At 58.0% G+C, this 13,980-nt stretch overlaps 1 protein-coding gene across 4 annotated transcripts in view; it reads right to left on the minus strand.

The window, feature by feature from the left end:
- The window catches only part of NBEAL2 (neurobeachin like 2), a 32,168-nt gene extending 20,296 nt beyond the window's left edge, over positions 1-11,872 (minus strand). For all 4 annotated transcript variants that reach the window (XR_009048729.1, XR_009048728.1, XM_057705110.1 and 1 more), the window contains exons 1-6: positions 11,645-11,872; positions 2,386-2,474; positions 2,186-2,314; positions 2,003-2,084; positions 1,795-1,919; positions 1,527-1,609 (exon numbers count right to left, since the gene is read on the minus strand). Coding sequence is in view for 2 of the 4 variants with exons in the window: in XM_057705110.1 (XP_057561093.1) it covers positions 1,527-1,609; positions 1,795-1,919; positions 2,003-2,084; positions 2,186-2,314; positions 2,386-2,474; positions 11,645-11,695 (559 nt within the window). In the remaining 2 variants the exon portion in view is untranslated. The remainder of the gene's footprint in view (positions 1-1,526; positions 1,610-1,794; positions 1,920-2,002; positions 2,085-2,185; positions 2,315-2,385; positions 2,475-11,644) is intronic.
- Positions 11,873-13,980: the final 2,108 nt, after the last annotated feature.

A 13,980-nucleotide genomic window follows, 5' to 3' on the forward strand; every position in this document is an offset into this window, starting at 1 on the left:
GAGGCCCAATCTGAGGGAGAAGGCCCGGTTCTGCACGGGGAGTCTAAAATGTCATGACTCTACGCTAGGGGGTCTGAGCACACAGCCCTTCACTGGGGAGCTTATAGGGGGCATGGCCCTGAGATCCTAGCCTGCTACCTGGATCTTTAAGCCTCAAAGTAGGGACCCCAGGGTGAGCACCCCCCCACACACCCTTCCCCATGGCACCCCAGGGTTTAGCTTCTTAGATGCAAATCTCATGGTCCCTCTGCCCGGCGACGGTTAGAGCTTCCCGTGACCCGCTCTAGGGACCCTGCTGTATCTAGCGCACAGATGCCCCACCATCCCCCACACCCCCGCTGGGGACTTCTAGGGGCTTTCACAGCATCATATCTGGGAGGCCCCCCGGCCCTGCTCCAGCAAAGCTGGACAGGCTGCCAGGACATGAACGGAAACCCGGAGAGCAGAAAGGACCAGCCCTGGGTCACATGAGTGTGTGGGGGTTGGGGGGCAAACTGGAGCTGCCTTGATTCCAGTGGGATGCGGTGGGAGGCCTGCTGGGGGCAGGGCTTTCAAGGTGAGGCCTGATAATGCAGTCGGCCCGTGAAGGGAAAGGAAACAGAATGGGGAAAGACCAGAGGTGGGATAACTCGCTGGATTCTAGGAGTGAGAGGATAGGACCATGGCTGGAGAGCGGAGAGCAGAGAGCAGGCGGGGTTGGAAAGGAAGGCTGTGGGGAGGATTTGATTCTGAGGGTGTCAGGCCACCATTGAGGAATTTACAGTAGAGGGAACAAAATTCAGTGTGTTTTAATTAGAGTACTCAGGCTGTGGGAGAACAGAGGCCGGGAGCTCCCCAGGGGCATCTTCCCTCTTGGAGCCGTTGCCCATGATCCAAACCCAGGCCCGCAGCTCCCTGGGGCATCCCAGAAACACTGAAATATTTCCTAGCCCAATAGGCCTTCCAAACCTGGCCTGCCCCGTCCAGGGAGCATCCTGCCCCGAGACCATCTGAGATCCTGGCCAGTGTCCCTCCAGTGAGAGGAGACCCAGGAGCAGAAGGTGTCCAGGGAGAATAGGTGGCCATAGATGTTCTGGGGGGTCAGCTTTCCCGGGAGTATGGGAGCAGGAAGGGGAGACACCTGATGCAGACACTGTCATGTGGAGGAGAGGAGACTGGGTAGAGCTACAGGGACAAAGAGATTGGACCACAGAGTTTTAAGATGGTCCAGATCAGAGTGGGGTATGAGTGATTGGCGGGGGGGTCGGGGCGGGGGGTGTCCCAGGAAATAGGCGAGAAGGGGGAAGGGAAATCGACTCCCCCGAACAAAGAAATTACTCATTTTGGGCAGACATGCCCTTCCTCTCCGCCCCTAAACTCCTCCTTGCCTTCGGAGGCCCACTCAGATTCCCATGGTTCTCCCAGCCCTGAGCGCAGCCACAAGTAAGTGGGTCCTGCCCTGCATATGCAATGGGGAACCACAGGAAGGGGCTCAGGTTTGGGGGCGGGGCTAGGTGGGGCCACGTGGGACGGGGGTGGGGCCTGACCTCGGAAGAAGGCGCTGAATTCACAGGGTAAAGCGGCAGGAGGGAACTTGTATTTGCTCTTCTCCTTGGAGCTGATGACTTCCCTGGCGGGTGGGGATGGGGCAGAGGCAGGGGCTGAGGTGAGGCCGGCACGTCCCTCCTCCTGGGTCACCCTCGCCTCAGCAGCCTGCACACTGACCCCCTCCCACTTCTGCACCTTGGCCGGTGCGGCCACCCCCAGCCCCTCCCTGGCCTCCTCTGGGTCCTCTGCCTGTGGGCCGCCTCGTACCCGCTGTGCTGGCGCCGCCAGGTCTGGTAGGGGTCGAAGAGGCCCTCACAGAGGAGCAGGGCATGCAGGGCTACATTTTCCAGTTGGGACCCGCGGCCCTCCTCCAGTGGTGGGGGTCCTTTGAGCTGTAGGGATGCGGAGAGGGTGGAGGGGTGTTCGCTGGGCCCTGGGTACCACCCGCCGCCCCCCAGGGTAGAGGCCACCTCACCTCGGCCACCAACCGGGTCAGCAGTGCCAGCACCCGGGGCACCAGCAGCTGGCCCCAGCCCGCCTCTACGTTCTCCGGGTTCCTGGGAAGTGAATGATGGGAGAGGTCCCAGTAACATGCAAGCCCCGACCCTGGCGCACCGTGCCACACTCTCCCACTGTGGAGAAGACAACAGGGACCCACCTGCAGAGGATGACGAAGAGCTTGAGCAGCAGCAGGGCTTGCTCCAGGTCCCCCTCATCCAGCTGCTTGGCCAGCACGCGCAGCGCATCCAGAGGCAGCAGTGGCACCTCTGCACCTGCCTCCTCCGGCCTGCAAGGAGGGGGGTCACTAGGTGCCAAGGACCCCTCAGTTTCCCGCCCTCCATGTAGCTCCAGCCTCACCTGCGTGGTTCCAGAGAGGATAGTGAGATGCTCTTTTCGAAAGTACCCACAAAGGCCTTCAGCCACTGCTGCAGGTAGCCCAGGTCCTTCTGCAAGCAAAGGAGTTTGGGGGAACAGTGATGGGGGCAGAAAGGGCACAGTGGACAGGGGAGAGACAAGGGCATGTGGACAGAGGTGGAGAGTGAGTGGGGGTGGACAGAGATTGGAGGCAGAGCAGTGGGGGTGGAGAAAGGGAGGGATGGGTGGGGAAGGAGGGCAGGAAGTGGAAGGTCAACATCAGAGGCCTGCCTTACATATTGACCACTCTCCCAAGGCCCCCATCTGCCTTTCTCCACCTGCCAGTCTCTGTCCCACTTCCTGAACCCTTGGGGACCCAGGCAAGCCTGACACAGGCGGGGGAGGGGCCTTAGTGTATGCCTAGGGCTTGGCTGTGGCCCACAGGAGTGCTGGGGCTAAAGGTCTCCCACCACCAGCCTCCCTGAACCCAAAGCTATGGGCTGGGCTCTCATCTGCTACCTTCTCCCAGCTCTGCAGCCACCACCTCCAGGAAACCTCCCTTGACTGTATATGCCAGATGCGTGTGCACCATCAGCCAAGCAGACCCTCGCACATGTACATCCCCACATGTACAGGCAAAATGCCCTACCTTGCCCAGGGAAGCTCCGCCCACCCTGGCTGGTTACCTGGACCCCAGGCCCCAGAGCTGGTTCCATGGGCAAGAGGGACAGCGGCTGAGCCCAAGTCTGGGCGCCACCAGCCAGGGAAACTTTGGTGTGAACGGGAAACGTCCCCTCCCGCCCTGGCCCCCGGGGCAGGAAGCGCAGAGTCACGGTGGGGGAAGGGGGCCGCTTCCTCCCGGCAGACCGCAGGGATGTGGGGGGGCCTGGGGCACCCAGGGCCCAGCAAGAAAAGCTGTGAAGGACCCAGCCTAGCACTGGAGGCGGGGCCTGCACACAGAGGGGCGGGGGTCACATTGCCCTGGGTGGAGCTTGTGGACTGAAACTAGTTCTACGGGCATGAAGTCGGGCCTGGGGTCAGGGCCTATCCAGGGACAGGCTGTGGTCCCTGTTACTACAGTGCCCTTCATTCAAGGCACCCACAGCTCCCTGACCTGGGTCTAAAGCCTCAGCCCAGGGAATGATGGTGGGGGCTCATATGTACCTTTGCACCAGCCTCCTCCTGTGTCCTGGCTCCCCATCTAGCCCTGCTGGTCTCTTTGCTCCAGGGACACAGGTAAGCCCTGGACTAGCCCTGATCTGCTCTAACCTCTAAGAGCTTCCCAGGGCATGGAGTGGGTGGTAGCCTGGACCTGAGCTCCTCCTTCCATTCCTCCCCTTTCCCTCCTTCCACACTGGCCCCAACTGGAGCTCCCACCCTAACCAATAGAGCCCAGAAGGCAACTTTCCCAGGGGCAGAGGGGAAGGACAGAGACTCTACTGGAGAAAGATGTAGGGGCAAGGGACACATCACAGGCAACTCCCTGAGCTTGCTCCCCAGGTGCCATGGACCTCAACTCAAGGACCTCCAAACTACCTTTGCATGGACGGCTAATTTTTTGCCACTTGTGGGCCCTACACCACAGGACCAGGACTGAATGGGCCCCAGGGAAGGGGCCTGACCCCAGCAGACTGGGCCAGGCCCCCAAAAAACCTAAGTAGAGCAGCCTTCCACCATGTGCTTGGATACCTTCCTTGTACATTTTGTCACAGAGCCAAGGCCCAGGCAACTCAGAGAGGGACTGGGGCCACCAAGGTGCAGGCCCACACCACCATGACTTTTTGCCTGTCAGTTACCTTTGGTGACCTCTGCACCCTCTGCCACTGGCAGCCTGCCTGCTCACCTACCTCTGTCTATACCTCTCCTCGCCACAAACCAGCCAGGACACCAATGTGCCCAACTCTGAAAACACCAGAGCAGGCCAGGGCTCTTAGACCCTTTCTTCTGAACTCTTCCCATTGCAGACGGGAAAATGGGGGGCTCCGGGGGGATGCCTCATCCACTGCCACAGTTGCAGCTGCACCTTTGTTCTAGGCCAGGACCACTCGTGGTGGCTAGAGCCAGTCAGTCCAAGCTGACCACAGGACCCACGACCCTGCCTCAAGGACCCCACACATGCCTGTCTACCTTCAAAACTGTCCAATACCATCCTCCCTTCTTCTAGTCCCAAACCACCCCCAGTCAAGCCACAGTCTCTCCCACCCAAAACCTGAGTCCTTTTTGCCCACTGCAGCTCTGCTGAGCACCTGTAAGCCCACATTTGAGAATGTCCTCCCTCCCTGACCCGAAGATAGAAGGCTTAATTGCTAAGCCAGGCATTCCGGACCCCTAGTCCAACCAGGCCTGCTCTGCCCTTCCACATCTGTGACTTACATCCTCCTGTGCAGGCCTCTGCTCCCCCCATGCCCCACTGCCATCTGTGACTTGGGCTTTTGGTACTTAAGCAGGAACCTTCCATCTTCCTCATGGCCATCACCTGGCTCAGCCCTCCCAGGCCTGGACCGGCCCCTCAGACTCTGCACGCCCCTGCTTCCCATCCCTAGAACCACACTGTGGCCTGTCCACTCCTGCACACTGCCAGCAGGTCCGGTCTGGGCGGGGTTCAGTTGAGGCAATCAAGGCAGCAGCCTCTGTGGGTTCTGGAGGGGCAGGAGGGTCTCTAAAGCCCAGTCCTAGGCAGGGGTAGGGATAACTACCGGTCTTGACTCTGGGGGTCTCCTCACCTCTTCTCCCTGGGAGGCCTCAGCCTGGCTCTGACCTGGGCCCCGCGGCTTGCGGGTGCGGTGCTGGGGTGCGAGGGGGTCCCTGCAGGGGACCAGAGGCCGAGCAGAGCAGGGGCCTAGAGCTGCATGCGGGAGGCTCCAGAGGGGCAACTGTGCTGCTCCCCACTCTCCTCTCAAGGCTCTGCCTCGCCAGCTCCTCCTCCCCTTTCCAGCTCTGAACAGGAACACCAGCCCAGTTCCCGCCCCAACCTGACCGGGCCAGGGTCCCAGCCCTGCCCCTCCCGTGAAGCAGGTCAGGGGCAGCCGCACTCGCCCCTGTGCTCTGCGGCAGAGGAGAAGCTGTGGGGATCGGGGAGGTCGGTGTCCCGGGGTGGGGGGTCTCAGAGTCACCCCTTGCAGGGACCCTAGTCTATGTCCAGCCAGCCCTGAGGACACTCAGTGCTGGAGGAGGGGAGCTCCCAAGGGTTGGTTAGGCCCTGGGTGAGCATGGAACCGCCACTTCCTCAGAACCCTGAGGTAACCCGGGAGGGCGGAGGGCAGGCAGCTGCGGCAGGGACGGGTGGGTGGGGCTGTCTGTCGGAGGGACAGGGACCACTGGGCTCCTGACACCGTGCTGTCTGAGGCCTGTTTGCCTGACCTCAAGCCTGATGTCAGCCCTGTGCCTCAGGGCCCAGACCTTGCCCCAAATTCCCCATCCCCAGAAAACACAAAAGTTCCTTAAACAGTACCCGGTGCCTCCAATACACATCGGTTACCACCACTGTCCCAGCAGCCACTCAGCCACCCTACCACAGGCGCAGGGCACATCCACAGCCTCCCCCCACATCTGAAGCCCCCACGGGTGGTGCCCACCTCCTCCGCAGCCTCCCATGCCATGTTCACTGGATGCCCCAGTGGGTATTACTCACAGTCCTCACCCCCACAGGTCTGCATGTGCTTTGCCCTCCATGTTTCCTCTGCTTAAATGTTCCCCATCAGAGCCAGCACCTTCCCCAAGATGCAGCTCTGTCTGGTACTTCAGAGGTCGAGGGTGCCACATTAAATGTGGTTGAGGGCATGGGTTCTGGAATCCAGACCTGATTCTTATATTTGGTAGCTTACTTAACAGTGCTCCTCAAAAGGGAACCCTCCTACACTGTTGGTGGGAATGTAAACTGGTACAGCCACTATAGAAAACAGTATGGAGGTTCCTTAAAAAACTAACAATAGAGCTACCACGTGATCCAGCAATCCCACTCCTGGGCGTATAACCAGAGAAAACCATACTTCGAAAAGGTACACGCACCCCAATGTTCACTGCAGCACTATTTACAATAGCCAAGACATGGAAGCAACCTAAATGACCATGGACTGATGAATGGATAAAGAAGATGTGGGACATGTATCCAGTGGAATATTACTCAGCCATGAAAAGAATGAAGTAATGCCATGTGCAGCAACATGGATGGACCTAGAGATGATCATACTAAGTGAAGTCAGAGAACCACAAATATCATGTGTTATCACTTATATGTGGAATCTAAAAAATGATACAAATGAGCTTATTTGCAAAACAGGAACAGACTCACAGATTTAGAAAATAAACTTATGGTTACCAAAGGGGAAAGGTAGGGGACTTCCCTGGTGGCGCAGTGGATAAGACTCCACACTCCCAATACAGGGAGCCCGGGTTTGATCTCTGGTCAGGGAACTAGATCCCAAATGCATGCCACAACTAAGAGTTTGCATGCCATAACTAAGAAGCCTGCATGCTATAACAAAGAAGCCGGTGAGCTGCAACTAAGGAGCTGGTGAGCCACAACTAAGGAGCACTTGAGCTTCAACCAAGGAGCCTGCCTGCTGCAGCTTACACCAGGTGCAACCAAATAAACAAGATAAATACTTTTTTTTAAAAAAAGGGGGGAAAGGTGGGGGGGGAGGGATAAATTAGGAGATTGGGATTAACATATACACACTATATATAAAATAATCAACAAGGACCTATTGTATAGCACAGGAAACTCTACTCAATACTCTGTAATAACCTATATGACAAAAGAATCTGAAAAAGAATAGATATATGTATATGTATAACTAAATCACTTTGCTATACACCTGAAACTAACACAAATTGTAAATCAACTGTACTCCAATATAGAAGAAAAATTTAAAACAAAAACAAAAACAAAACAAAACATTAATCTCTCTGTGTTTCAGCTGCCTCTTTAAAACCATCCCTTTGCTTAACAGGTAAAGGCTCTCCAACCACACCCACCAGCATGTGGGAGCTCCACTCCCAAATCCAGGGGCTCTGCCTTCCCAAGCCCTTGGCATTCCAGGCAATACTCATCTTCTCCCCACCCACCTCCATGAGTGACAGATGAGGGGCAGACCTTGGTTCACTGGCAGAGCTAAGGTCCCATAGGCCACTCCCCAGCTGGCCGTCCCAGGCAGGCAGAATGGGAGGATCTTGGTGGACCCCGGGAGGACGCTAGAAGCAGGGTAGAGAGAGAAGACGGAGGCTCCATAGTGGGGACTCCTCCCAGTCAGAGCTGCCTAGGTGGTAGTAAGCACCCCATCTCCTGGAACAGGCAAGCAGCAATGGGATAGGGTGGAGTGGGGCCTGACCAGGATGATCTCTTTCAGGCCTGGGGGTCTTGCCACTCAGCATCACCGGGGGGATGGCAATGTCAAGCTGGAGGTGGCTTTTGGCTATACCAGGACGACTGGAGGTCAGACTTGGAGGACCTCAAGCCGAGGAACAAAGCAGGAAGATGGGGATTTTGCCAGAGGCAAGGACAACTGGGGATAGCGGTCCAAGTGCCTAGGTGGTTGGGCCAGTCTCTCCCCTTTACCTGGGGAGGGAGCTCTTGAAAGGCATGGACCTTCTGGTCTCCATAACGCCCCTCAGGGCTTAACCTTCCCCTTGTCCTATTACTATGGAAACCAGAAATTTCCTTTCAGGGTCCCCATAGTAACCGACCTGTTTCCATGGGGACCCCACACTTCCACATCAGCTCCCCAGTTGCCATAACAACTCCAGAGATCACCAGCCCCTCCTCCAACCCTGGGCTCTGTGCTACTCTCCCCATCACCTCAGTCCCTCAGTAATGAAGTTCAGTTGCCTCAGTAATGAAGGCAGGGAGAAGGAAACCTTGGTTGCCCCTATGAGGGATGGGGTAGGGGGGAGGTGGCCAAGCACCAAGGAGGTCCTTTTTCCCATTTCTATAGGGTAAACTGAGGCACAGGAAGAACTATGACCCAGCTAAGGTCCCGGAGGGAACAGAGGGCCTGACTAGGTTTCCATGAGGCAGCAGAGCTCATATGTCAAGGGTAAGGGACCAGGGAGAGCAAGGTCAGCTCGAGCTCTGACCTGACCTTCTTGGAACTGAGTCATCAATGGCATAACTAGAGAGTTCAGCCTAGGCTCCCCACACGTACCCTGAATGTTTGTCCCGTTCTGACCTTTGGGACCTCGAGTGCCCCACAGAGCTCATGTTCCCCAGCGCTCCCTTTCACTGGAGGCTACTGAGCAACACCACTGCTCCAGCCTGAAAGGGGGCCACTCATCTGGATATTTTGCATAACCTTCACACACTGCCCAACTGCAAGCCTGCTGGATGCTGTCCCCAGTCTCCTTATCTTCTCACCCCATTCCTAAGCCTGGGGAAGCCCTGCTGGGTTGAGTCCTCTGGATGTGCCCCCACCCATCCAAGAGGCCTCCCTCTCACTCCTGACAACTTGCCTCTCGTAATTCCCACTGCCATGTGCTTGCTCCTCCTGTTCCTGTGCCCTCAGCCCTCAAGGCCCAAACTCAGTCCGCGGGTACGACATCCCTGATTAGCCACTGCTATGGGGCCCATCTCCTCCATCCAGCCATTCAGCTAACGCTCACGGAGCACCTACTAAACGTGAAGTGTAGGGATACCGCAGAGTAGCAAGCACAATGAGGGTTCAAATGGGGACAAGCCTGGGCTGAGGTCCAGCTTGGTCTGGGGGTGCAGGGGAGGAAGGTCTCCTTAGACAGGAGGGAGAAGGCTCCAGGCAGAGGAAACAGCTTGTGCCATCCCAGGGTGCAGGCCCACCCGAGTCTTCCCACCCACAAGACTAGACCTTTCCCTGGAAGCGGAACACAGGATGCAGGCTGAGCTAAAGCTCTGCCAGACTCTGCCCCGAACTTGTCCATGACCTTGGTACGGACTCTGCCTTGGTTTCCCCAATAAGGCCGTGAAGGGCTCAGACTGAGTGATGTCCAGGGACACTCTGGCCCTCCTTCCTCCTTCAGTAGCCACCCACAGCCCCCTCACCCACTTATGGCCCCCAGAGGTGGGGGTGAATGGGTCTGAACCTGGGGTCTGTGAGGGGAAAGGAAGGGAAGAAACAGGGGTGCTCTCAGGGCGGGCCTAGACCCACAACTGGGGAAACAGGTTTGCCAGCTGATGTCAGCTCTCACTGCTGAAGGGAGGGGCGAAAGTATTGGGGGAGCCTACTGGCTGGGTGGCTGGCCAATTCAGGGGTCTCTTAACCTCTATTGGTTCAACCCCTTACCCTTATCTTCCCCTCTCTCCCAAGCACACACACAATAGGTCCCTTGCTCAAAGTAGCACAGCCACCACTCCCTGGGAGCTCAGTACAGAGGGTGGAGACCATGTTCCGGGAGCAGAAGCAGGACCAAGCCGGCAGGAAGGCAGTGCTGGGAGGCTGGCTGGAGCTTCCTCTCCCCAGGAAACCTGGCCCCTCCCGGCTCCTGGGTTCACACTCATATCCTGGATTTGTTTGCCTGGCCCCAGGCCGTCCCCTGCCTGCCCAGGCTTCCAAGGCTACAACCAGCTAGCCTGTGCCCTACACCTGCCCTGTGAGGTAAGGAGCTGGAGGAGGAGAAGAGACTCAGCACAGATGAATGCTAAACACCTGTGAGGGGCTGACCACTTGCACAGCTCACCTAGAAGGGGCAGCAGGAGGCAACCACGTTGGAAGTACAGTCCAAGGAAACTACCAAGACCCCCTTTCACAATAGTATGCCACCCAGCCTGGAGACCTACCATTAACATCCCTCAGACGCATCACATCCTTCAAGCCCCCGTTCGCCTGGTCACAGCTGAAGAAACTAAAGACTAAGAACCTGCCCATAAACATGGGGGGAATCCGAAGCATGGGGGCCAGGGGCAGGTTTCATCCCAAAGCTTTCGCTCCTTCACAAGGACCAACTTTGGAGATGGAGACAGAGAAGCTGTGGTGAGGGGATCCAACGGGGCAGGGAAGCAAGAAACTTCTCTGGCCTGGACCAGCCATACGGGCTAACCCTCTGCAGAGTCCAGGCCACCCGAGGTCAGGACTGTGCCAAATTATCAGATATGGAAGCAGAGGCTCAGGGGTGTAAACAGTGTGCCCTGGATCACACCAAAGACAGACTCTACTCCATGCACTGCCTCTTGCCAGGTGCCTGGACTTTTCACCACCTAAGAGAGCTCAAAAAGGTATGGCCCTTATGGCCTGGATTCCTGGCCCCTGGGGCCCAAGACCTGGCCTGCAGTCCTGGGAGACAGTTGGCTAGCCTCTTCACAGAGGGTCAGCTGATTTGAGCATGAACTTCCCCCCAGTGATGAGATCAGGGCCACACAATAGTCCATTGTGCCCAAGGCACACCTGAGCCAGGAGCATGATGCCAGGCAGGTGCAGGGAGGAAGGCTGGTGCTGGGTGAAGGGGAGGGGGGCGTTACCCTGGGTTCGCTCCCTACTGTGGATACAGAAGGAAAGTGGGGGCCTACGTGTATGAGACACAGTTTGGGGGGACACCTGGGTCAGAGTTGCTCCCTTCACCGTCTGAGGCCACTTGAAGTAGTCTCTGAGGCAGGACGGGGAGCTCAGGAGAAAATGGCCTCCCTGCATCTCTTTCAAACATCCCTCCCAGCTCACCCGCATTCCACATTTTCACCCTCAGCATCCAAGGTGAATCTTTTCTTTGGGCTGGACCCCAGTAATCCACACCCTGCCCACCAGGGTTGGGGTGGGGCCACCTGGGGTCAGGGAGGAACTCACCACCGGCAGTTCGCTGCAGGGGAACTGATGAGTTGACTCAAGTCAGACCAAAGTAGGGACCCCCACCCTCCCTGCAAGCCTGGACCTCCCAGCCCACTCAGACCCGTGGGCCATGACCACCCTACTGGGCTGCGCCCACAGGAGGGGCAAGTCCAAATGCAAAGTAAGCCTCCAGTCCCTTCCGCTCCAGCCAGTCTCTTTTTTTTGCCGGGCCTCAGTTACCCCATCTGTAAAAGGGGTAGGTAAGTGCCTTTGCCAACTTGGTCTAAGCCCTTCTTTGGCACAACCGAGGCTGCGCTGTCTCCACCCAAGAGTCTCTTGTGAGATGCGCACCCGCGAGGGCCGACCTCCAGGTATTAGTGCCAGAGGCCCCAGTGGGCCAGGGGGGCACACGTGCGTGCGAAGCCGGAGCACGTCCGGCGCGCTCATATATGCGGCTCAGGTGGTACCGGGCGCAGGTGCAGCTGGCGCCGGGCTCGCGGAGCTGGGGGCACGGCGGGCGCAGGGCAGGGCGGGCTCACCTGCGCGTAGTAGAGCAGCCACAACTCGTAGAGCCGCTCCGAGGCGGCCATGGCCCGGCCCGGCTCCGACTCTGCTGCACGCCACCTGCCGCCGCCGCCTCCTCCGCGCCGCCCGCCGGTTGTCCTCGGCCAGGCCCATGGGCGGAGGGCGTCACTCCAGGGCGGAGCGGCGCGGTACTACTGGGGGAAGTAGTACTGGCCCCCGTCGCGCTCCTCCTCCTGATCGGCCGCCGCCCGGCTTCCTGCACTTCTGCGGCCGCCACCGCCGCCCCGCCTCTCCCGGGACCATGCAAAGGGCGGAGAGCCCGACGGGAGGAGGAGCCTGAGGTCGGGGCGGCCCCTGAGGGCGCCCAGCAGCCGCGCCCTCCGCAATCCGCGCCCTTACCAGTGCCTCTGGAAAGGCCAGTCTGACCTCTCGACTAGGGTCCGGGTCAGGGATTCCAGACTTGCCCTAGGTCTAGATCTGGCCGGGACGCAGCCCATCTGGCTGGAATGGCCATCATTCGGGGAAGGGACAGGCTCACGGGGTTGGGGGAAGGGGCTTCGGGCCGCGTGCAGATGGGCAGGGTCCTTCAACAAGTAATGGGGACAACAACTGTGACGACCACTTGTAGAGCTTACCAGTGCCAGGCGTTGGTCTAAGAGCTTATGGGGAGACCGAAGTGCCACTTGTTTTATCCTATTGTTAATGGAGGATAGTGTGGCTGGAGTGCGGGGCGGGGGCAGAGGATGGGGGAGGGGGGATCAGAAAACAGCAGGACAAGCCTCAAATAACCTCCGGGGGGGGGGGGGGGGGGGAGTTCCCTCCATCCGTTGGGCAGATCCCTGGAAGATTTTAGTCCTCGCCTCGCCTGGAACCGCTCCTCCAGGAAGGCTTCCTAGATTCTCCAAGTGGAGGCACTCTCCACTCCAGAGCTCAAAACTTGATTCACATTTTTTTATTTTCTTTAACTTCAAGAGGTTAAAGGCTAAAGGGTGCCTCACGCCTCTGTTTTATAGGCAGAGAAACTGAGGCCCAGGTGGGCCAAATGAGGACCACCTGGGCAGCATGGACAGGGACAGAGGCCTGACTGACTCTTTCCAGAACCACTGCCACCATCACCCCTGGTCCTCTTTCTTCCCCCCCCTCCCCCTATCCCCCCTTGGGAGGGGAAGAGGACCCATGGCGTTGTGCAGGCATAAGACCCTTTGTTGCGGCTGGGGGTGAAAGTTTGTAGGACCCAGAGAGTTACCATCTATTGGAGGAATTGACCAGTCTGGAGCCACCTAGACTTTGGGTGGCCAAGAAGAGACAGACTGTCCCCATACCCATCCTATTCTGTCCTCCTGGCTTCTTGAGCATCCCTCCACTCTGGCCTTTTCTTCTGCCCCACCCATCCTACTTCTGACATTTCCTGAACACTTACTGCGTGGGTATTGGGTACTATCTGCATACCAGGCCCTGGCAGGGCACCCCACCCAATGCGGGGGAGAGGGCACCAAAAGGCCCAAGTTACAGAGGTCAAGAGGGTCATTTGTGGGGGCCGGCTGGACAGAGGTCTGTGGCACTGGAAGTCTCTGAAGGGAACTGGGAAGGAAGGAGTGTGTGTGCCCACCTGATGTCAGCCCGGGAAGGGAGGCTGCAAGCAGGGAACAGCCTTGCTGAGAGACAAGTATTGGTGTGTGTCGGGAAGAGGAAGGCATGGCCTCCTCTCCCCAGATGGGAGGAGGTGTGGCTCTGGAGAGTGGTCTCTGTTGCCATGGCATGCTAATTAACTTGGGGAAGAATACTGTGGCAGCTCCTGCTGGGGAGCAGTGCACCTGCTGGCCGAGGCCAAACCAATTCTCAGGAACTAAGCTCAGGGTGGTCCCTTGGGGTCCACTGGGCCCAAGTTGGGGTCTGCTCTTCTCCAGGTTAGGTAGTCTTGCGCTGGGTACTTTGCCACCAGGGTGCCGGTGGGTTGGAGGTGGGACGGGAGCATCTATGAATCCAGAGGAAAATGGCCATTCAGCCGAGCCCTGCTCTGCTTAGGCTTTGTCTGAGCTGAGAGTGGACATAGAAGGGCCTAGGGGCCCATGAACAAGTACACCCAGGGAACCACTGATAGCTTAAGAGGAAAGGAGAGGCAGACCTCTTAGGCTGGGGTCAGAGTGGAGAGTCAGGCAAGGTTTCTTGAAGGCATTCGAGCCTTGAAGAATCAGGACAAGTGGGCAAATATGGTCAGCGCATTCCAAGTGGCCAGCATGGTTGGCGCTTAGGCAAAACCAAAGCGACCGACGCGCTCTATCCTCCTTCACTCAGGTCTGGTTCCTCTTGCCGCTTTTTCCCTGATTGGCACTTGACGAATCGAGCCTTA

Source organism: Hippopotamus amphibius, chromosome 13, assembly GCF_030028045.1.
Source record: "Hippopotamus amphibius kiboko isolate mHipAmp2 chromosome 13, mHipAmp2.hap2, whole genome shotgun sequence".
Classification (NCBI taxonomy): Eukaryota; Metazoa; Chordata; class Mammalia; order Artiodactyla; family Hippopotamidae; genus Hippopotamus; species Hippopotamus amphibius.